The 25,587-nt window shown below is 34.0% G+C and overlaps 2 protein-coding genes across 3 annotated transcripts in view; both read right to left on the minus strand.

Annotated features, from left to right (window-relative positions):
• Positions 1–47: 47 nt before the first annotated feature.
• On the minus strand, positions 48–3,489 carry LOC130232332 (lecithin retinol acyltransferase-like). Its single transcript, XM_056462172.1, has 2 exons — positions 2,609–3,489; positions 48–449 (listed from the first exon to the last, which is right to left on the minus strand). The coding sequence occupies exons 1-2, from the start codon at positions 3,134–3,136 to the stop codon at positions 297–299; spliced, it is 681 nt and encodes a 226-aa protein (XP_056318147.1). The 5' UTR covers positions 3,137–3,489; the 3' UTR covers positions 48–296.
• Positions 3,490–3,575: 86 nt separating this feature from the next.
• LOC130232321 (uncharacterized) overlaps positions 3,576–25,587 on the minus strand; it is a 39,764-nt gene continuing 17,752 nt past the window's right edge. Inside the window, exons 12-21 of one of the 2 annotated variants that reach the window (XR_008838106.1) lie at positions 25,388–25,490; positions 25,203–25,302; positions 25,061–25,100; positions 24,908–24,959; positions 23,375–23,495; positions 18,578–18,661; positions 16,062–16,185; positions 14,237–14,327; positions 10,821–10,959; positions 3,576–3,951 (exon numbers count right to left, since the gene is read on the minus strand). Coding sequence is in view for 1 of the 2 variants with exons in the window: in XM_056462156.1 (XP_056318131.1) it covers positions 10,885–10,959; positions 14,237–14,327; positions 16,062–16,185; positions 18,578–18,661; positions 23,375–23,495; positions 24,908–24,959; positions 25,061–25,100; positions 25,203–25,302; positions 25,388–25,490 (790 nt within the window). In the remaining variant the exon portion in view is untranslated. Of the gene's footprint in view, positions 3,952–10,580; positions 10,960–14,236; positions 14,328–16,061; positions 16,186–18,577; positions 18,662–23,374; positions 23,496–24,907; positions 24,960–25,060; positions 25,101–25,202; positions 25,303–25,387; positions 25,491–25,587 lie in introns of those variants that run through there. The other variant, XM_056462156.1, reaches the window with a different exon arrangement.

Below are 25,587 nucleotides of genomic sequence, written 5' to 3' on the forward strand. Positions count from 1 at the left end.
CTGTATTACCGTATGTACTAATAATATAGGCAAGAGAATATGAAACATCACTTAAATGACATTTATTATGTTGTTAATATAGTACAGTATGTTTTAAAAAACGATCATAAAAATGTACAAAATAAATGTTAATATATAAAGGTATAAAGGATGAAAAAGATTAAGTTATCAATTGCGTGGGAAAAATACAATCGTCAACTTGCAATAAATCTTGCAGTGACTCTCTATGATAAAGCCAAAAATACAAACTTTGATACGTTAAATAGTTCATACAGTATATGTGTTCAGTCTCTGCATTATCCAGCCATCCACAAGATGAAGGGAATGAGGAAAGTCGGAAGTGCGGTCGACGGCGCTATTCCAACAAAAAACATGGAAAGCATCCCGATGACAGTGGTCAGGAAAATGCTCCTCTGGTCCCGGATTATTGACTTTAAACTTTCGCAGAACTGTTGAGGGAAAAATATGGCATGTGAGATTCAGCGCACTAAAACAGACCCAGAGCAATCTGTCATTCGCGGCTGTGTTTTTCTGGGCGCGGATCTCGATCCCCAAACCCACCGCCACTGAATGAAGCTGTTGTTCCTTTTTTGCGCTAAAATGACCCAGATTTTCCCAAAAGCTCCCGGTTAGCCAAATGACGTGAAATTACGTTGACAGAGGAGAAGGAAGTATCTGACTGAGTTAAGTAAGTATTGGGGAGGGTTCTGTAGCTTTACTACGCCAATCCGGCACCTCAAAGGGAGATTTCAACGCAAATTTTAGTAACACTTTTTAGTAGCTAGCACTTTATATTTATTCGAATTAATAAATGCCTGAAAAGGCTACACCCAACTGCTTTCTATCTAACAAACCAAATATCCTAGAATACAATTTAAGTCATACCAATGTTTTTGTGGGGCTTAGAAAAAAAAATTACAGCAGTTGTGGATAACAAGAAGTGCACAAACGATTTTTAATTAGGCAAATTTAATTTATGTTATATTAATTAGGCCTTTTTTTGCATTTTAAAGATTATAGTTATAATGCCAATAGTTATTTTGTTTTGAAAATTAGATTATCATAATAAGACAATCGACAATCTAATCAAAGTGCAGGATGCCATTTTGTTGTCATGTGACAAAGAAAATGCTATATTATTGTACATTTTATGTATTATTAGTATTATTATTAAAAGAAAATAGCCTAATACATATTCACGATTTATGAAAAGACTTAATTTTGTCCTTAAAAGAATAAATTTGTGACAAAATAATTGAAGTATCAATTGTAAAATCAATAAAAGCTTAAATTGGTAAAACAGTAAAAAAAAATAAATAAATAAGTTTTTTTTTTTGGCTAAATAGCAAATCCTAATAATAAAAATATTGTGTAAGAATGAGGAAATCTATTTTTAGTTTTAATTGTTAGATTAGGCTAAATGCTTTAACAAGGTATGAACTTTATAATAGTTTTTAGAACTAATTGATTTATTATGTTTATTTATATTTATTTAAACATGTCTCTCTCTCTCTCTCTCTCTCTCTCTCTCTCTCTCTCTCTCTATATATATATATATATATATATATATATATATATATATATATATATATATATATATATATATATATATATCAAATACATTTTAAAATAAACATAATTACTCCTAAAACAGTTTTTGCTGTTCAGCATTTGATATTTAAAATTCATATTTTCTGTATGTTACTTAATTTAGCACATATAGTTGAAGTCAGAATTATATATATATATATATATATATATATATATATATATATATATATATATATATATATATATATATATATATATATATATATATATATTCTTTTTTTTGATAGTCTACAGAACAAACCATCATTATACAATAACTTGCCTAGTTAACCTAATTAACCTAGTTAAGCCTTTAAATGTCACTTTAAGCTGTATAAGTGTCTTGAAAATATCAAGTAAAATATTATTCACTGTCATCATGGCAAAGATAAAATAAATCAGTTATTAGAGATGAGTTATTAAAACTGTTAAACAGAAATTGAGGGAAAAATAAACAGGGGGCTAATAATTCATAGGGCTACCAATTCTGACCAACTGTATAGAGGAATTTCTAAAGTTTATAAGTTTACATAGCCCATGTGAACAGTCCAAGAATCTTTATTTATTTGATTAATTTGTGTTTTTTTAGCCTATTCTTTTTTATATTTGTCTTTATTGCAATGCCCGCCATTTAAAATATATATATTTTGTGTTTTTCAAAAGTTTATAAGAACCTAATGTGACTGTGTTTTACTGTTAAACATGGTTATTTAGCCAATTGTAATATAGCCTACATTCATTAACAAATCAGTAGAAGTTTCAAATCACATTTGTGCAGACCTAATAAAAGCTTGTACAAAATGCTACTTTTTATAATCGACTATGTACAAAAGTTCTGCATTCCATCTGCATTTGGAATTATTTTAATATAGGCTACTGCTTCATTTATTTTCTATGCATCTCGCACTGTTCAGCAGAAGAAAAGCGCGAAACCGACAACATGTAATGATTAACTTGAAATCACAGTAAAGACTCCACTCGATAGGAAAGCGTGCAGATGTGAATCTACCGTGTTTACCTGGTCCGTCTGCAGGCTCACCGCTGTCCCGTAGCGGCAGTAAGTGACAAAATGTTCGCAGTTATTCCACATAAGACTGTAAGGAAAATGACCGACAAGTTTTTCGGCTCTTCTGGCGACCTCCTCAGCGGCCAGCGGCTGTTTTCTCAAGGTAGTGTCCATCGTGTTGAGCAAAATACTGGACCCGTAGGCGAAGTCCTCCACCGTGTCCACCCGTACTGAGGCGTACTTGTAGAGCACACCGAGTAGCAGTCTCTTGTTCGTCACTACATTCTGGAGGTGACTTTTGTTGCTCGTCAGCACCGGCAGTATATCAGGCATAAGGTGTGCGACTTTGTTATCGCCGAGGTAAATGCCAAAATGAGTGAACAAAGTGCGCGGAACCTCCAACAGATCCCCGCGCTGGAAATAAGTGCTCTCCTCGCGTCGCTTCGTGCATCTCTCTTGCTTAGTGGAAGTGGTGCTAAAAAAGTTGAAATGCGCTAGAAGGAAGGTTTTCTCCAACAGCAAGGCGAGAGAATCTAACATTTTGCAGTCCTGCTCCGGTTTGACCTCCGCACTTGGTTTTATTCTAAGGAGCAGCGGACTGTCGTGACGTCACGGCGCTAGGGGAAAGACTATTGGCTACTAGAGAATAGCTGTGAAAATGAGAACATCAAAGAATGAAGGAATACTGTTCAAAAACGGGCGGCACGGTGGCTCAGTGGTTAGAAGGTCGCTGGTTTGAGTCCCGGCTGGGCCAGTTGGCATTTCTGTGTGGGGTTTGCATGTTCTCCCAGTGTTCGTGTGGGTGTCCTCCGGTTTTCACCCACAGTTAATTGAATAAACTAAATTGGTTGTAGTGTATGTGTGCGAATAAGCGTGTTTGGATGTTTCCCAGTACTGGGTTGCAACTGGTAAACATTCCGCTGTGGTGATCCCTGATGAAGGGACTAAGCTGAAGGAAAATTAATGACTTTTAAAATACTTTATAAATTAACTCATATGTGTACAATTTTATTAAATATTTTGTACATATAAGGCGTCACGGTGGCACAGTGAGTAGCACGATCGCCTCACAGCAAGAAGGTCGCTGGTTCAAGCTTCGGCTGGGTCAGTTGGCATTTCTGTGTGGAGATTGCATGTTCTCCCCGTGTTTGCGTGAGTTTTCTCAGAGTGCTCCGGTTTACCCCACAAGTCCAAAGACGTGGTATAGGTGAATTAGTTAAGTTTAACTGTCCGTAGTGCATGTTTGTGAATGAGTGTGTATGGATGTTTCCCAGTCGTGGGTTGCAGCTGGAAGGGCATCCGCTGTGTAAAACATATGCTGGATAAGTTGGTGGTTCTTTCGGCTGTGGTGACCCCTGAAATAAATGAATGAATGAATTTTGGACATATATGATAACATTTAGCCTATTCAAAATAAATAAAATCCATTCTGGTGTCCCCGTAAATGAAAAAGTGGTAACTTTCAAATGAAAATAAAATGTTAAAAGATGGGTGAAATAGTGTTCCATCATCATTCAGTGTAAAATCTTTAGCTAAAAAAAGGTATTCTGAGCTATTTAGTACATTATTTTATTTTATTAATAAAGAAACATTAATGATTAAGGGCGACACGGTGGCTGATTCGAGTCTCGGCTGGGTCAGTTGGCATTTCTCTGTGGAGTTTGCATGTTCTCCCGCTGTTAGCATGGGTTCTCTCCGGTTTCCTCCACAGTCCAAAGACATGCGGTTTAGGTGAATTGAATAAACTAAATTGGCCGTAGTGTATGTGTGTAAATGAGTGTGTATGGGTGTTTCCCAGTACTGGATTGCAGCTGGAAGGGCATCCACTGTGTAAAACATGCTGGATAAGTTGGCAGTGTGTGACTGTGGCGACCCCTGATGACTAAGCCAAAGGAAAAGTAATGAATGAGCATTAATGATTAATTCTAGGTGACAAATGGGAAAAAAACAGTGGTTTGAGATTGTGGCAATTTCAAATGGTAGCACTTTTAATGGTTTCTTTTGTACATTTCTTTTAAGTTACATTGCGACTACATGCCAACTAATTCTCATTACAATATTGGTAAACTGTCTGTTTAGTATCTGCTAATATTTCTCCATTAACAGTTATTTGAGAATCTCCATCATGACATTCTCCATGATGAGAATTGGTTGCCATACAGTTTCACGGTAACTTATAATTAGGACCAGACAGAATCTGCGGACACATTATATATTATAATATTTCTGCACAAAATTTTGTAAAAAATCTGCAGATTTATGCCGAATGATTTTGGAAGTATCTTAACTAAAACCTAATGTATATATATATATATATATATATATATATATATATATATATATATATATATATATATATATATATATATATATATATATATATATATATATATATATATAAAATAATATATCTTTTAAACTTTTATTTAATGTTTACAATGCAAATCCAATCAGATTCACTCAATAGGTAAACAAAGCAAGTCTCTCATATAATAGATCTACTAAAAGACAGAAAATATTACGTCACAAACTGTATTGTAAATAAATCATATGAAAATGTTCATATTAGTCAATAATATTACTGAAATTAATTTTAAAAAAATTGAATAGATATAAATTTACACACCTTTACACGAGTAAATAAATAGACTCAATGATGGGCTTAAAATCTGTGAAAATTTGCTCACACAGATTCGGTGTGGGCCTACTTATAATCAACTAAATGTGTTAAAGAGACCATCAAACTAAAGTGATGCCAATAAAATAATCCTGAATTAAAATGCTTTAGTAAGACATTTGAGTTTTTAATCTTATCAAATGACTCTTGGTCTAAATATTTTGGATAGTTTTTAGCATATAAACATTTTAGTAGGTGTAAATCATTGTAAACATGTATGATAGTCATTATTTTTGGCACAGAATTAAACAATGTAAGAAATGTAAAGCTTTTTCTTCTTTCTGTTGATCTATCAGACTAAAACCGGCCCTGTCTGGACTTTCTCTGATGTAGGTAGAAGTACGGCGTAGATGAATGTGGAAAAAGTGAGAGCAGAGCCGTTTGGCCAGCGGTGGTTTGAGAGCTGCTTCGTGCCATGTGGCAATAATTAAAGCCCTCGATACATTCGCCCAGACCGCACCAAAACAAGAGCTCCTTTTACCAATAGGCCGGGTTTCTTGCAGGACGTGCCGACAGAACACATGTCAACACTTGATTAAAACTCCCCGTCGCATTTCCAAAACCCAGAAAAGCTCAGAGTTCACCAAGAGCAGCTACTACTAATGAATACCAATAGCCGCTAATGGTCTTAACTAAGAGTGTGTCAATGGTGTGTCAACATCTGATTGTCTTGTAAATAGCCCAATCCCACACAACCCTTAATGCTAAGTTTATAAAACCCAGGCATTAATTGGTAAAATGATGCAAAACGGCCAGATAAAGCAGAGGATTAAAAGCCGCCCTCCCCCTGAGGTTCAGTTTAGTGAGCCAGCGATGATGGACAGGAGGAGAAATCAGTGTCACAGTGCTAACAAAGGTGTCCCAGTGAGGGCAAAAGCTGAATGTTGAGTGATTAGTGATTACTCTCTCTCTCTTGCTTGTTTGAACAGCACTGGAGCCCAGAAGGATAGTGGCTGATAAATGACAAGGCATTCATCTTCTTTCCCCTGTTTTGTCCTACAGCATCTCAGCGTCTGTATGTGACATGTGAATGTGCTTGTGATGAATGTGCGAGTTTGTGAGAGAGAGAGTGATTTGGGTTTATGCGAGCGTGTATGTGTTTGTTGTGAATGACACTCTGATGCATTGAGAGCAAGCCAAGAAGCTGTGTGCGCGCACAATGAGGAACTGCTGGACGTGTCTTGTCGGGCTGTTGACAAATGAACTCTTCAAATGTCTGGCCTTTAATTTCCCATTGATCGCTCGGCGCTGGTGAGGTCATGCTGTTAGCGCATGCTAATGCAGGTCAAAACATCACACTTTTGAATGGTTTGCATAAAACATTAATGAAAGAATGCGTTAATGTGTTTTCTGCACGCATTCAAAACCCTGATACGCGTTGACCTACACTGTAAACAAAATATCTGTTAATGGCCTATATGCACAGCAAGTGTTTTTCAGCCAATGTTGAACATCAGGTGAAAGCTTTATGTGACTAATTTCAATTTTACAGCATCGATGTTGTAATGTAATTCACATATATTCCGTTACTTAAGCATCCATTTGGTTGTTAAAGCCTAAAAAGAGACGAAAGACCGTCATTAGCAGCAGGTTAGCGCAAAAATTCCATTGAAAATACTGGGGTAAAATTAATTAGCATATTTTAAAGACATGGTGTGGATAAATATAATTTAATGCAGTGCTTCTTGTTTGGTCTGATGCCCACTTTATATCGTATCTCAGCCAGGCAGTGAAGGTCGCTGTTTTATAAAGAAATCGGATCTTAAACGTGCCAATTTCGTAGGGGATGACAATTCACCAGAAGCCCTGGGGCTGGCTGACTGACTTTAAAAGTCTGTGTGCATATACCCCATTCAGAGTTTCTGTATCTAGTGATTCATAAGTGTTTTCTGTTTATTTACAGTTGTGAATTGCATTTTGGGAGCTTGATCTCTGCTCTGTCGAATTTTGATGTTGAAAATTCAACTCTACAGTTGACTTTTATTGACATTTTAGTGGTGTGAAATGATAAGATGGATAATAAAATAACATATAGAGAAATAAGTCTGTAAAATAACAGAAAATGTGCTGGCAGTTTATTATAAGGTTTTTGTAGTGTAATACACAACACCAACCCAGACAGCAGGCATGGGCCGGTATATGATTCTGACTGTATGATTATCTTACCTAGAAATATTTCACAGTATCATGGTATTGTGATTACTCCTTTAAAATAAGTTATTTTTAAATGTCTGGATAAAAACTACTTTTCCACATAAAAAAAAGTTCAATGTGGAAATTTTTTTTCCCACATTAAACACAATATATATATATATATATATATATATATATATATATATATATATATATATATATATATATATATATATATATATATATATATATATATATATATATATGAAACATTTAAAATCTGTCAATAACATTTCAGGCTAAACAATTAAATAAATCATTGTTGACTTTTGTTGTCTTCGTTAGATTAGAAACAGTTTTCCTCTGGAGATAATTTTCTCTTAATAAACATGAATTAAAATTTTAACACGCAAAAATGAAAAAAAAAAAAAACGTACATATTTCGTAGAAATGGTATCACAGAAAATCTTTGGAGTTTTAAAACCTTGACTTTCCCAAACCGTAGTAAACCTTGAAACCGGTTATCGTCCCATGCTACTAAACAATATAATCACTTTAAACTATTAAAAATGTTAATAAAAGTTACTTTTTCAAACTTTTCAAGGTAAAAAGTTGTTAGAAGAAAGATCAATATCTCATAATGAAAATCAAAAGCATAAATAAAAGGGGAAAAAATAAAAACAGGAATCAGAAAATATGAAAAACTGTCAATTTTTTTTACAGTGTAGGCTTCAGACGGTATCAGATTTTGTCTTTGCAAATAATTCCTGAAGCTTTTATCAAGGGTTTAATCATGAAGTTTACCGAAGCTGCAAAAAAAAAAAACAGGTACGAGAACCAAAAAAACTAACACTTTTTTGACAATCTAGGCGCAGAATCCACTTTTGCTATTTTAAGGATGGAAAAATCCGTTTTGCGGCGCATGGTCTAACAGGGTTGAGCTTATTCTCTTAGAGAGTTATGGGTGTGTTTTGAGAATAAACCAGTCTCATCTCCCTTTAAGAGTCAGTTGCGTCGCGCCATTGCTCATTTGCTATTTACATGGCGGACTTTGTAAGTGGAAAAATTTAACTCTTCACCAGTGAGAAAACAGTTAAGCAGAGCATCTGCCACGTGAGAATGAGCCTCCTCATTCTTTACTTTCACTTTCTTTCGTGGATAAGGAAACGTGTTGTACGCACAGACATCCATTAGCCTACATAATTTATTTCATTTGTTAAGCACAGATTTATTTATAAACTATTTCTAAATTCAGTTCTAATTTCCAGCAAACAAATAAATGAACAATAATAACAAAATGTGGTCAAAAACCTGAGTAATATTTAAACACACCTCCTATGCCCCATATGGTCCAAACCTGACAGGTGGGCAAATCTAAGCTTTGTTTTTAATAAATAATATAAATATAATAAATATAAATATGCATATAATAAATAATACTGCTAATAATTATACAAACATTATACAAAAGCAAATTGTCATGAATAAACTGAAAAAGCCCCCCGAGCTGAAGGCATGAAAGCAGTGGTTTTTATATTTATGTAGAAAATAATAATTTTTGCAATATTTTAAATCCTTTAATTCTTTTTTGTTTGTAAAATTATTTGTGTATTGCTGTCCATCCTGTGCGTATTAATCAAAGTGTAAGGGATGCGCACAGCTAACGCGCTCTGCGCTGGACTTTAGACCTGCTCTCTGCTAGTCTATTGTGCAGTCTATTTTAGTTCTTCAAAATAGCAACACGCAAGCAATGCTCCTTAACTCACCTCCTTTTTTAGACCAGAACGCCTATGGCGCACATATGAGCGCAAATGCATTTGCCATTTAAACTGCGTGGCGCAAAACGTCAAAATGACTCTTGCTTCGAGCTGAAACTCAATTGCGAAACAACTGAAACAACAATTGCGTCATGCCTTGCGCCGAGTGTATGATAGGGCCCTAAGTGTATTGCTATATTGTATATACATATTACAGGTAAACATGTGTTTTAAACAAATGAAATTGCTAATAAGGATAATAAAGTACAATAAGTCTCATTAGTAAATGTTAGTTTAAGGATTAAAAGCAACTAGAAAGCCAGATTGATTATAGTTAGCATGTTAATATTTGTATAAAAATACAACTGAATTTTATTAGTTATTAACTTTATTTAATACCCTTTTAATACACGGTATCAGATTTTGTTGTACCAAATAATTTCTAAAGCTTTTATCATGGGTATAAACGAAAAATTGTTAGTGCACTGATTTATTGTATATACACGTTCAGAGTAAATGTGTGTGTTAACCTTATTAAATTGCTAATAAGGATAATAAAGTACAATAGATAACACTTTACTATAAAGTTTTATTAATAAATGTTAGTAAATGGATTAAAATCATCAGTGAGCCAGACTGATTACAGTTACTATGTTAATATTAGTTACAATTTTAATAGTAACAATTTTATTAGTTTTTAACTCCTTTAATAAAACAATTAAAACCTTTTAATGTATGATTTGGCAAAAACTTAATATATATATATAACATCACCTAAGATTAATAAATGTTTTTGTAATTTTCAACATGAGTTTAGCTAAATTAACCAATGTTCAATGTCGTTTGCCAGATTAACATTTGAAAGTGGTCATGTAGGAAAATAAATTGCCTATTAAGTCTTATTTTCAACAATTTGAACTATCTGCTGTGATGAACAAACACTGTTAATACAACAATCGGAATATTCCTGAAACGTCTCTAATAAAATAATAATTATTCATAAGTATTTTGACTCATGTGCCCATGAAATCAATATAGTGCATTTACATCATCACGATATATTGAACTACTGAATATCACCATATGTCTAATTGACTTTTTAGAATTTATGATTTTTTTTACGTCAAAATTCTTCTTCTGTTTTAGTATAAACACAAACGGTAAACACAAACTCAGTCATCAGAGGAGGAAAAACCTTTTGCTCTCTGGCTTCCTGTGTCGACAGGGGTCAGAGGTAATGAGAGGACGTTGTGGCACTGGACTTCAAGGGTTTATTGTTTTGCGGTCGCCTGGAAGACGTGGCCAACTCAACACAGCTAAGTGAAGGACGCCGTTCTCTAATGCACTCAATGCATATCAAAGCGCTTGCGTGTTCAACAACGACTCACCAAAACTGGGATTCAACTTCAATCAAGTCTTTGTTTTTCTTTTCTCAGACCAAATACTGTTTTAATTATGATTTGTTGTGCTATTCATGATCACATATATTAATTATAACAAATAAAAAAGATAAAAGACACAATTATGAGCTCACATTTTGATTCTGCGGAAATGCTTGAACTGTTAGTAGACAAACTAAACCACAAAAGGCATTGTATACATTATACAACATTCATAACACAATCCATCTGGGCATTTTCAAACATGATAAACCTACTTTTCTTTTGACATTTTCCAGCACATCAACTTGCCCCTGATATCCTTCAGTCCTCATCCTTTTTTTAATTGATTAGTGATTTTAAATCAGGTAGGCCTTGCAGTTTATAGTCCAGCAGCATTTGCCCGTAGGCTTTTCCCTGTAGAAACACACACAACTCATTTTTAATACCACTATAACATCATGTAGAACAATATGAGAATTTTTTAAATACAATTTTTCGATGTTTATTATAATATACAACAGCATTCAAGAGATTTAAATTATTAAATATGTTTGTTAGAAATCTTCAAAATGCTGCAATTACTTCTTCTGTCTACTCATTACATTTTATACAACAGTTCTGTCTGGTTCTTGAATCTAATTGGCTGATAGCTGTGTGATATTCTGCAATAACAGAAATAAGGAACGTCCTCAAGCCGACGCACATCTCCCACCAGTGCCGATATACAGCCATATTGCACTGCTACTGGTGTGATACTGCTCATTTAAAATATCTGCTTTCCATTTTAATATACATAAGTCAGTGGTTCTCAAAATAGAATTATTAGAATAACCATATTTCGTCCATAACCTACATAAGATAAAAATAGTTTTTAACTTAATAATATTTAATATATACTTAATATTTAATAGTTACGTAAAAACAGCATGCAAATAAAAAAGCCATCAGCCTTTTAATTATTTTTCTAATTTATTTTCTATTTCAATTTTTTTTTTAGTTTGGATTATGACCCCTGGGGTTATTATGTCAGATTAACGTCACAGCAATAGTGTTAGTTGCAGCAGATTGACTTTACAGCACAATGTTAAACTCTGACACCATTACAGCACTCGCATACATTAAAAATAACGCCCACGACTGAACATGGAGGATGATCTCCAAGTGGCGAACTGACGGTCTTCAAAATTAAACCAAGAATAATCTTGTGCTGTAAACATTGTGCCCACCATTCTCATTAAGTGGGGTTAACATTAAATGAAACAAATTAATAATGACTAAGAGTATATAATAATAGATATAGACTTTTTTTGTGTTAGCAATATGCTCATGTTTATATAGTTCCTATTGGTATGTGTGCACCATTGTGTGCAATATTTGTATGTTTATAACCATCTCCGAGCATAGTGAGGGTCGCGAGTCACTAGAGTTGCTTTTTTATGGTCAGGGGCTAAAATGTTTCAGAAAGCCTGACATAAATCGTTTATAATATTCAGATTTTTGCTCTAAAGTTTTATATTTTTAACAATTTTTTGATTGGATTGTTTTTATGAATAAATAATTTAAGTACTCTAGAGTATTTAGTAAACTATTTATAGTGTAGGGGCGGGACGCTTTAGAATCAAGAGAGCATTTGATTGGACAGAATCAAGTCCAAACCAAGCGCCAACTTCCCGCTCTCCCTCAAGAAGCAAATACAGAAGTTACTGAAACTGCAATTCATCGAAATTCCGCTAGTCCTGGCACCATATAGGGCAAATTCTTATTGAGCCCATAAAATGGCCAACTTTACAACAGAAAAAAGTGTGTTTACAGCCTGGTACAAAGAACAATTTTGGTTCATATAGCTAATATTCCCTTCATGACAACTGTGAGGGGGTAAAATGTTTTTATATCTCATCAGTTTCATTTATATTTAGTTATATTAAGTCTGCATAATTAAAGGCGTGGCCGCTTGATTGACAGCTAGGTCTCGCTGGTCGTCTTTACGTCACCTCAGCTGATTCCAGCTGATTAGCGGCATATACATCATATTTTTGTTTTGTTTTATGTGGCTTTACACAGTAAGTTGCCTTATGGAATTATTTCTTGCAATTATGGCATGCAGTGTGCACTTAATTGTGCTCACAAACCATTCACATGGCCCAGGTGAGTGAAATTATTTACTTCTATACCATCTCTATAAATGTATTTGTTTAATTTAAGATAATTTATCATTTATAATTTTCTTTAGACTTGTAATGCACTCCAGAATCTGACAGATTGATTAGCTGCAGGCTCTAGAACAGTAATCTGAAACATTGTCATATAGCGTTATGCTTGGATTTCATCAATTGCCTTGCATTTACTAACACAGACTATATTTAAAATGTTTGGAGGTAGTTTGTGTTTCGTCCTGTAGAAAAAACATCATAAGAACAATGCTTAGAGGCTCAATGTATTACAACAGTGTTTTTAAAAGTCTAAACACTTTATTAATATAGTAAACAACCAAGCACATGGGGTGAGAACACAAACGTGTCGCAGGTAATAAAGTATTAAGCAAAATGCAAAAAAAATTGCTAAAATTTGTGACAAGTTCCGTTACCTGTGTTACATGCTAATGACATCACACACCCTCGGTTTTTGGCTTGGTTTTATAAAAAAAACACCAACGACGCTTGAATATATTGTGTGTTTTATCAGACTGCACAAGGCGGCATTACAGCAAAACCCTAAAATGTATTTTAGTATGCTAAAACAGCGCTGCTGCTTCTCCACAAGATCATAACCAGAAGAAGCGGTGGGCTGTGGCATAATAAAAGCGAAGTCATGAGTGATTGCTTCTGTGTTTCTCTCATTTCGGACCTTCTCTCTGCTTTATATAATAATAAGTTCCGATAATAAGCTTGTTGATGGCTTTTTAAGTAAATACAGCTGAAGTCAGAATTATTAGCCCCCCCTGTTTATTTTTTCCCCCAATTTCTGTTTAACTGAGAGATTTTTTTTTTCAACACATTTCTAAACATAATAGTTTTAATAACTCATCTCTAATAACTGATTTATTTTATCTTTGCCATGATAAAGTGACATTTAAAGGCTTAACTAGGTTAATTAAGTAAAAAATAATAGCTTAAAGAGGCTGATAACTTTGACCTTAAAATGGTTCATAAAAAATAAAAAATAAATGCTTTTATTCTAGCCGAAATAAAACAAGACTTTCTCCAGAAGAAAAAATATTATCAGACATACTGTGAAAATGTCCTTGCTCTGTTAAACATAATTTGGGAAATATGTAAAAAAGAAAACCAAATTCAAAGGGGGACTAATAATTCTGACTTCAACTGTACTTCAGCTCATCCATGAACACGATTTCTGCATTAGTCCTGTAGGATGTAATTAAGACCACAACTCTCATGATTCCACACTCAGTCAGGGCATTATCAAATTACACCGTTGTTTACCTTGAACACATGTCCTCTAGTTGTGAAAAATACATACTATGTCTTTAAGGCGAACATTTTAAAACTAACATCCAAAAACTTTGATTGCAGGGGGACTTTAAAGTTGTAAATTGCTAAACACCTAAGTAACCTCATACCAAACTAAGTTCTTTCAAATTCCAAAAAGACCCACACTGGTTGACGTCACAGTGTTTACGTCCATTTTACGAGTTTGCTTGAATGAACGTGTCAGACGCCTGTGTGTGTTTTACCTGAGGGTCGCTGCGGAGTGACGCCACCCCTCCCCCTCCAAGTGAGTTGCGCAGAATGAAGTTCAGGCCGTGAATACCAGGCAGCTCGTACCTGAAAGCCACGGCAAACATGTGAAATACGTTATTTTAATTGAGATCACCTCCCAGTTTTCACACATCTGCGCATTAGCTCACAGCACACTCTCACACAGGCCGGCACCTAGACATGTCAGACCTCAGCATGAGGTGGTCCTCATTAGCGGCACCAAAGGAGTTTTACCCAACCCATAAAACTAGAGGCTTGCGTGCATTCTCTCTCCCTCCCTCCCTCACACTCACTCTCTCTCTCACACACACACACACACACACTTGTATACATGGTTTACAGGGACAATCCATTATTTTAATGAATTTAATACCGTAAAATACACTTATTATGGCTCTAACCTGGCTGTGGCAAAATGCCAAAATACCTCGTTAAGTATGATTTTAAGTGTTTCGAATTGATCGACATGATGTGTGTCCCTGTAAACCACCTTAATAGAGTATAACTAGGTGATACCCATGGCATTATATAACTTTGTGTTCCCGTAAACCACCGAAACATGTACACGCACTGTACATATGTTTATTTTTGTGAATTGTGGGGACATTCTATAGATTTACATAGCTTTTATAGAGTACAAAATGTATTTTCTATTGCCCTTACCCCTACCGTATCCCTAAACCCAACCCTTACAGAAAACGGTGTATCATTCTATTTGATTTATACGCTTTTTGATTTATACACATTTGTGTCCGGATATATCACAAAAACATGCCCATGCAGAACACATTTTTTAAAAATCTTTACGGACCACAGATTTGAGTTGCTTAATTTGTTTATTTTGTGCTTATTTGTATCTAAGATGTAGTCAAAAGGCCGCGTTAAGTATAAGTTTTAAGCAATTTGAACTTGAGGTGTGTCCCTGTAAACCACATTAATAGAGTACAACTAGGTCATACTCATATTATTATACAAATGTATGTCCCTTAATAAACCTGCACACACGTAAACCTGTACACAAACACACACAGGTTGATTTATGTGAATTGTGGGGATATTCCATAGATTCCCATTGTTTTTATAGAGTTCAAAATGTATTTTCTATTGCCCTACCCCTATCCTAAACCCAGCCCTCACAGGAAACTGTGTGCAGTTTTACTTTCTGGGGAAAAAAAGACATTCTATGTGATTTATAAGTACCTCATTACGTATGATTTTTAAGCATTTCGAACTTAAGATGTTTCTCTGTAAACCACCTTAATAGAGTACAACCAGGTCATACCCATGTCAATATACAACTTTGGCCCAATCCCAATTCTACCCCTTACCTTAGCCTGTTCCAATTCTCTTAATCTTGAAGGCTTAGGGCTAAGGGGAAGGGGTAGATAGCCCTCGAAAGAGAGATTTTTTTTTAAATTATAATTGTGTATGATTTAAAAGCTTTTTGAGAAATGGCAACATTAGCAATGTCCTCATAATTCACAATTGCCTTGTAATACCTGTGTAATACCCACGTCATTATACACATTTGAGTCCTGATATGTCACAAAAACATGCACACACATATTTAAATATCCGTACAGATTTTGAGTAGCTTATTTTAGGTTTATTTTACTTTAGATGTAGTAACTGACCAGTAATGAATGTCCGTAAGTACAGGCTTGTAACAAACTATAATGTGTGTTTTATAATAATCCTTTTTAATTACTTTCCCCTTCTTCAAACCAATGAATTGGATCTTTCACCAGTGTGGTGAGCTGGAATGGAGTTTACTAGTACATTTTTAAAATGTCTTCTTACCGTATGACGGAGGGTTGGCCAGTCTGATCCTTTCTGATTAAATGTTGGAAATACTGCTCCACGACTTCAGCAGTTATAAACTTCTTCAGATATGGGAAGTACTGTGGGTGTCGTGCAATAACACCTAAAACAGAAATGAACAGTGTTTTACATATTTACGCATTTGGATCATCATTATGTGCAATATTTACTGTTAATGATAGAAATAATTATTTGAATTTACCATTCAAAAAACCCTGAGATTATGGCCAAAAAACAAAAAGCATGGCAGTAAATTTTAAATCAGATACTTTTAAATTAGCTTTCAACCACGGCAGTACAGTATATTAAGTTTTGACCACAGTATACTTGCTGTACAGTATATTAAGCTTCGACCACAGTATATTTACAGTACAGTATATTAAGTTTCGACCACAGTATACTTACTGTACAGTATATTAAGCTTCGACCACAGTATGCTTACAGTACAGTATATTAAGTTTCGACCACAGTATACTTACTGTACAGTATATTAAGCTTCGACCACAGTATGCTTACAGTTCAGTATATTAAGTTTCGACTACAGTATACTTACAGTACAGTATATTAAGTTTTGATCACAGTATACTTACAGTACAGTATATTAAGTTGATCACAGTATACATGCTGTACAGTATATTAAGATTTGATCACAGTATATTTACAGTACAGTATATTAAGTTTTGATTACAGTATACTTACAGTACAGTATATTAAGTTTCGACAACAGTATAATTACAGTATAGTATATTAAGTTTTGACCACAGTATAATTACAGTACAGTATATTAAGTTTTGACTACAGTATAATTACAGTACAGTATATTAAGTTTAGACCACAGTATAATTACAGTACAGTATACTAAGTTTTGACTACAGTATAATTACAGTACAGTATATTAAGCTTTGACCACAGTATAATTACAGTACAGTAAATTAAGTTGACCACAGTATAATTACAGTACAGTATATTAAGTTTTGATCACAGTATACTTACAGAACAGTATATTAAGTTTTGATCACAGTATACTTACAGTACAGTATATTAAGTTTTGATCACAGTATACTTACAGTACAGCATATTAAGTTTCGACAACAGTATAATTACAGTACAGTATATTAAGTTTTGATCACAGTATAATTACAGTACAGTATATTAAGTTTTGACCACAGTATAATTACAGTACAGTATACTAAGTTTTGACTACAGTATAATTACAGTACAGTAAATTAAGTTGACCACAGTATAATTACAGTACAGTATATTAAGTTTTGATCACAGTATACTTACAGAACAGTATATTAAGTTTTGATCACAGTATACTTACAGAACAGTATATTAAGTTTTGACCACAGTATAATTACAGTACAGTATACTAAGTTTTGACTACAGTATAATTACAGTACAGTAAATTAAGTTGACCACAGTATAATTACAGTACAGTATATTAAGTTTTGATCACAGTATACTTACAGAACAGTATATTAAGTTTTGATCACAGTATACTTACAGAACAGTATATTAAGTTTTGACCACAGTATAATTACAGTACAGTAAATTAAGTTGACCACAGTATAATTACAGTACAGTATATTAAGTTTTGATCACAGTATACTTACAGAACAGTATATTAAGTTTTGATCACAGTATACTTACAGTACAGTATATTAAGTTTTGATTACAGTATACTTACAGTACAGTATATTAAGTTTTGACCACAGTATAATTACAGTACAGTATATTAAGTTTTGACTACAGTATAATTACAGTACAGTATATTAAGTTTTGATCACAGTATACTTACAGAACAGTATATTAAGTTTTGATCACAGTATACTTACAGAACAGTATATTAAGTTTTGATCACAGTATACTTACAGTACAGTATATTAAGTTTTGATCCCAGTATACTTACAGTACAGTATATTAAGTTTTGATCACAGTATACTTACAGTACAGTATATTAATTTTCGACCACAGTATACATACAAATGAGCTAAAAACAATTAACAGATTATCTTAATTTACTTTATATTTATTTATTTTATTTACTTACATATATTATTGAATGATAGAACAAAATAGATGGTCAGAGAGAAAGACAGAGAGACAGATAGCTATATACACAGTACAAGTTTGACAATCAACTTCAATTTGAGAAAGCTAACAAATGATGTCCTCAAAAACATTAATAAATAAAACAGAATCAACACAGACTCTCAGTCTACTGTGGATGAAATATAAGCACCCGTCACAGTGAAGATGAAGTTAAGACTAGGGCACTCTGCCACATCACAAGAGAGTGTTGCCATTTGGGCTGCAGACAGTGAGTTGCGATTCGCGGTTTGTGGTCAGAGAACATGGGTTGACCCAGAAATTTCCCAGCATTCACTGCCAGAAAGGCTTTTTTTTGGTGTGACACTGACATGCAGTAAGCAAGTTGCCTCATGATGGAAATATTATTCAGTGCGTGTGAAAGCACATGGGGAGACACTTACCAATGTTTGCGGAGTCCCCTTTGTCTCCGCTGCGCGTGTATGCTAACTCCTCCAGTCTGAAGGTATGCGGCCCAGAGGGCAGATCTCGAGGAGAGACAATTTGATAATTAAATTCAGCAGTTGGCAGGTTGAACAAGCATCTGATCCTATTTAAGTCATGGTTAGCCTGATCCGATTCCTCATTTAAATTAGCATATGCAAATATAAATAAACATTTCTTCTACTGTTCAAAATTTGGAGTCGTTGGGGTTGCAAATAAAACATGCTTTGTTTGGGAGAAAGATTACATTTTTGATAATATTTATACAACATCTTTGTAAAAACTTTTATTTTGCTGTGTGAAAACATATAACATAAAAAAACATAACATAAAAAAAAATTGTAGTAAAACGTTTTTTTTTTTTTTAATTTTGGGGTAAACCTTCTTTAGGGCAAAGAATGTGTGAAAATAGCATCTTAAAAACCACTTAGCAACACCCTTGTAACCACGCAGAACAGTTTATATATATATCACAAGATGTGGCTGTACATCGGCACTGGTGGAAGGCATGCGTTGGCTCAAGGTTGCAGGATGAGTGTGTTAGTGTCCCCCACCAGTAAACATATACAGCCACATCGCATTGTTACAAGTGTGATATTGCGTTAATACAACAGTTCAACGGCATAATCGCGTTTATAAAAAAGAAAATCACGCACGGAGAGTCTCAAAATTCTTAGGAGGAACTACTTTCTTCCGCCATTTCCTTCACATCTGCAGCTGACCGTCAGAACAACACAACCCGTTGCTCATTCACAAACGTCACTTTAGATCTAGTGTTTGAGTGATTCTCTAGCGTAATGTCTAAAAATGACTTTCTAAGTCGATCTCTCTCTTTTGTATGTTGTAGTGCTGTTTTTATACCATATACTATTGTGATCTCCAGATTGCAACAGAGAAATACTGGGAAATCTCTGTAGACTGATGACATTTGATGCCGTTCAGCCTTATAATCTTAAAATGTAATCAAAATCACCTGTTTTGTCATAATTTTAGACATTACGCTAGAGAATTATTCAAATACTAGCTCTAAAGTGATGTTGGTGCATTAGCAACGGTTTCTGTTGTTCTGACATTAGCTGGGGTACAAAAAGATTTTTGAGACTCTCCGTGTTTGATTTTCTTTTTTATACACACGATTATGCCGTCAAACTGTTGTATAAACGCAATATCACACTCGTAGCAGTGCAATGTGGCTGTATATCATCCCTTGTGGGGGCACTAAGGCACTCGGCTACACGCCTCCCATCAGTGCCGATATACAGCCAGATCGCACTGCTACTCATGTGATTTTGCTCATTTATTAGGCCCTCAGATCAGAGTGCATAAATCTCAATGACCAAAAAATGGCTTTTGTGGTCCATTTATATTTCAAAGTCAAAACAATTCATTGATATACACTGACATGATAGTAAGTTTTGGGGTTAGCTATCAATAGCAGCAGTGATGCTATTTATTTTGTCAGTCTAATTGTTTTATCCGCTCATCATTGGCTGCATCACCATTAATCAGTTTTTGTGTCTCGGAAAAAATGCCCCTGGGCTACTGTAATGTTAGAAGCCTCTCTGACAATCAGCCCTCTGTAACGCTCTAATCACCGTGGCTCCAGGTTCTCCTGTCTGTTTGTGTCTGTGCAGATTTACAAAGGAAGAAGAGCGAAACAAAGCAGGAAAAACAAGAGTCTGATGCTTTATATTGCATTCATTTGTAAGTCCTCCTGTGTTTGTGTGCACGGCTCTTGCGTATTCGAGAATGAATGCGAGTGTGTGCGTAACAGTCAGCGATTGCGTGTGTTCAAACACTAGATGCAATGAAAGGATGTCCCTGATTATTTCGAGGGTTTAGCAGCTTGTTTAGTGCAACCGAGAAGTGGCAGATGGATAAAGAGACTGGAGCAAACACTGCCAGGACACTACAAAGGTTGCGCCTTTCAGAGAGCCTAAAGCAAAGGACTCTGGGAAAACAAGCAGCACTGGATTCCGGTGCAAGGCATCTTATAAAACCTTCTCCGGGTAGAACAATCACATTGGCCCTTAAAACAAGGCTTAAGCCCAGTTCTTTCAAGCGGAGTTTGTTGCTCAAACATTCCAATCACCTCCACCTTGAAGTAGGTCATATCAAACACTGCTCGCTTGTCTCCATGTGGAAATAAAAGAAGCTGTCATTAAAAAGGATCAATCGCATAATATGCTGATCTGAGAAAAGGTTTAAGAACTAAATCCTAGTGTTGGAAAGCACAAATAGTTCTCTGAGTAAAAATTTGTGAAAGTATTCAGACACCTTTGGAACATGTTACATAATGTTTAAGAATGGAACATTATGTTTTTGTAATGCGTGACCTACATTACCTAACGACAAGTAATGTTACACTATTAACCGTTTGTTATAAACAATTATAAAGTTGTAATCGTGAACAAATCAAATAATACTAACACACACAATGATTGATATTAATAATGTATAGGTCAAAGTTTACATTAATTATGTAATATTAAGAGTAAGTATGTTTCATTGTGGGCTGCACGGTGGCGCAGTGGGTAGCACGAGGTCTCACAGCAAGAAGGTCGCTGGTACGAGCCCCGGCTGGGTCAGTTGGCGTTTCTGTGTGGAGTTTGCATGTTCTCCCTGTGTTGGCGTGGGTTTCCTCCGGGTGCTTTGGTTTCCCCTACAGTCCAAAGATATTTGCTATAGGAGAATTGAATAAGCTAAATTGCCCGTAGTGTACGTAAGTGTGTGCAAAAGTGTATGGGTGTTACCCAGTGATGGGTTGCAGGTAGAAGGGCATCTGCTGCGTAAAACATGCAGGATAAGTTGGCGGTTCATTCCGCTGTGGCGATCCCTGATTAATAAAGGGACTAGGCGAAAAGAAAATGAATGCATGAATGAAGTTTAGTATAGAAGCTAATACTGTTTCTAAAAGATTCAAGGGTTACAGTGTCATTTAAAGCAGATCTCGGCATTTTACAGCCTGTGGGTCACATGCAGCCTGATGGACTTCTTTGATTGGCCCACGTGAAGTATTTATTTAATTTGAATTCAACTGCAAACCGAGCCTTGCAATGTGCATGTCTGATATTGTGAGTCAACAAAAGGGGACTTTAACATATTGCGTATTTGGTGTGCTTTTTTTTGGTTTTTTTATTTTGAATGGAGACGCATGGGTTCAGCGCACAAATAGGAAGGGATGCACGGTATGTCACGCTCATGTTTCTAGGCGCGCGAGTTGAAAAAAAAAAAAATAAATCAAAACATTTCAGAGAGCCGTGAGTGAACCAAGAATCATGTGACAAGAACCAACCAGGCAGCTTCACGCTTTGTATGGAATGGGCTCTGCACAGCTAAGAGTTTAAAGCCAAATATAAACTTTCAGTGAAAGCTTAATATGACTATTTTCAATTTCACAAGGTTGTTTTTACAGCATCGATGTTGTAATGTAATTGCAATACATTCAGTTAAATAGACTTAAGCATTCATTTAGTTGTTCAAGCGTAAAACGAGATTAAAGACTGTTGTAACCACTAGCACCGTCAGTAGGCTAGCGCAGAAATTCCATTGAAAATACTGGGGTACAATAAACTGTCAAATTATTGTATAATGACATGGCGGGGGGGAATAGAATTTAATGCAGTGCTTCTTGTCCGATCTGAGACCCACTTCATATCGTATATCATAATATAATATAATATAATATAATATAATATAATATAATATAATATAATATAATATAATGTAATGTAATGTAATGTAATGTAATATAATATATAAATAAATAAATAAATAAATGAATGAAAATTAACTAAGGAGATGCAATCAAACAAACAACCCCATGGCATTTATATAAGGTTGATAATGTGATGCTGGTCTTTAAAATACATTTTAAAATGTAAGAGTTTTTATGAATGTATTTTTGTTTTTAACATGTTAACTATATTGGTCTGGCCCTCTAAACCTGCCCCAGAGTCTAACGTGGCCCCTTGGAAAAATTAATTGCCCACCTCTGATTTAAGGTGTTTACAAGAAACCATTTGGAGTATTTTTTTAATCTTTTGAGTCTCATCAAGGACATATTTGTGATTTTAAAAAAGCAGTAATACTGTCTGATGTTTTGTTTTTGGAGTCATGCACCTTTAAGCAGCACCAAAGAAAGAAGCATGAACATTATTCAAAATGTATCCATGGTTTATGACCCTAAATCAAACAACACTGTATCAAAAGAATTTTCTCAATATTTTGATAAATCTGAACCCTCAGATTCCAAATATTCACATAGTTGTATCTCAGCTAAGTGTTGTCCTATTCTAACATACCATATTTATAGTATTAATCATTCATTAACAATACTGTCTTTCATTTTATTAATATTTTTATAACCATTTTCTATTTTAAAATATTTTACAAATTTGTTTAGCTCTTATTATTGTCACTTTTGATCAATTTAATTCATTCTTGCTTAATGAAATCATTAAAAGGTGTCTAAAAATTAAAAATTGTCTTCCACATTCAACTGTTGGTCACCATTGGCATATATGAGCTTCCAACCCTGTATGAGTTTCTTTCTTCTGTTCGGATTCTGTACCAACATTTAACAAAAACTTGTGTTTAACAGAAGAAAGAAACTCAGATACAGATATGGAACAACTGAGTGTTGAATAAATGGCAGCATTTTCATTCTGGATGTGAACTATTAATCTCTCAAACTTTTAACATACTACGTTTGAGCTAGTGTATGTGCCATCTTATTTAACCAGTCATCAGATTACCTGTGGATGTTAGGCTGCTCTCCTCTGACCGAAGGGAGGAGTTGTGTGTTTCTCCTAATGAAGGCTCTGACACTGCCTCTCTGTGTGTCTCCACATGCTCCCCATTGACATGAATGTGCACCTGAAATCACCAATTAAAGTTCATTCATTCACTTAATCATCCATATGAATACTTTAAAAGATCCATTTCCATAATCTGTTCAATCCACTTAGAGTGAGACGTTATTTTCATGCCCTTTTTGACTTTAATTTATAACTATGATGATATATGGTATCAGATATTTGAATTTAACGTAAATTCAGGTTATTCAGGCCACTTTTCCATTCATCTTAATAAATATATTTACCTAAATTCACAAATGCAACACTGCATTAATTATTTATGTAAAATAACTTGAACTATTCTCCCAAGGAATAATATAATTCTACCTTGGTACATTTTAATCATGCTATTACCCAAAAAGGTAATGATTCGCACTTATCAAGTAATTGCTTCATACTGTTTTTATTTTTACATTCTTCGGGTGATTAAAAACACAAAACACAAACGTTTCGGCACAATGCTTTCCTCAGTGTGTGGAATAATCATGCTATTATCATCTTGTAATTTTGCAAAAAAAAAAAAATTACAACAAAAAACTAGGTTAAATGAATGAATGAATGAATGAATAAATGAAAGAATAAACAAATAGGAAAAAGGTAATTAGCTTAAATAATTAATAATAATAAAAATATAGATTAAATTAATTAAGGAACGAATAAATAAATAAATAAATAAATAAATAAATACATAAATAAATATGAAAAAGTATTTTGCTAAAGAAAGAACAAAAAAAAATCTAAATTAAATGAATGAATATAATAAAAATATAGATCAATTGAATGAATAAAAGAATAAATAAATAAATAAATAATTAAATGATCGAATGAATGAATAAATAAATGAATAAATAAATATTAAAAACGTATTTGCTAAAAAAACTAACAATAATAGAAATATAGATTAAATGAATGAATGAATGAATGAATGAATGAATAAATAAACAAACATGAAACATGTGAAACATGCTAAAAATAACAATATTAAAAAGATCTAGATTAATATGAATGAACTAATAAATAAAAATGAAAAAAAATAATTTGCTAATATGATTAACAATAATAAAAATATAAATCAAATAAATGAATGAATGAATGAATGAATAGATATAAAAAAAGTAATTTGCTAAAAAAATGAACAATAAAAAAATCTAGATTAAACGAATGAATAAATAAACAAACAAATATGGAAAAAAAGTAATTTGTTAAAAATAACAATAATAAATCTAGATTAAATGAATGAACAAATAAATGAATATAAAAAAAGAATTTTGCTTAAAAAAATAACAATAATAAAAAACTGGATTAAATGAATGAACGAATAAATAAATAAACAAATATGAAAAAAAGTATTTTGCTAAAAAAATACAGTAATAAAGAAATGTAGATTAAATGAATGAATGAATATGTTAAAAAATGTATTTATGATTATACCTCAAGGTCTGATTTGGGATACAGGAAAAAGAAAGGCTTCAGCACGGGAGATCTATAATAATAATTAGATGTTTTCAATTATTCATATGCAACATTTGCTGGTTCCTTTTTAAACAGTTTTTTGTTTTTAAAGAACTACAATGTTCCACTCACATTCTTGGTCGTCCTCCTACAATAGCTGTGAGTCCTGGAGCTGCAGGGAGAGAAAAAGAAATCAGTTATTTTTAATGTTCTTCAGGTTTGAATGAACTGTGATCTGAGAATAGGATAAGAGTTTGCTGGGGTATTTACTGACCCATGCCAGTTCCCGCTGGTGCGACCTCTCTAGAGAAAAACTCCAGTGCTTTCTTCTGCTTGTGATGGACGGCCATCCAAACCACAGCCTCACGAACTCCCTGCATGATCAAAAACAGACTTCAAAAACTGTGGGTTATTTGTTCTAATTGTAAAGGAACAGAATAACAGAAACAGACAGCCTACTGTATTGACTGCATGTGGTCCATATGTGTCCTCAGCACCCAGAACTTGAATATTGACTTCAGTATAGTCCTCCAAACCCAGCTGTTTGAAAATTCGCTGGGTCCTACAGATGGGATTTCATGATGAAATGCTACTATACTGGCAATTTCATATCAAACTATGCATTCAAATGTGTTGTTTAATACAAGGTTCCTGATCTA

This window comes from Danio aesculapii, chromosome 1 (assembly GCF_903798145.1).
Source record: "Danio aesculapii chromosome 1, fDanAes4.1, whole genome shotgun sequence".
NCBI classification, from domain to species: domain Eukaryota; kingdom Metazoa; phylum Chordata; class Actinopteri; order Cypriniformes; family Danionidae; genus Danio; species Danio aesculapii.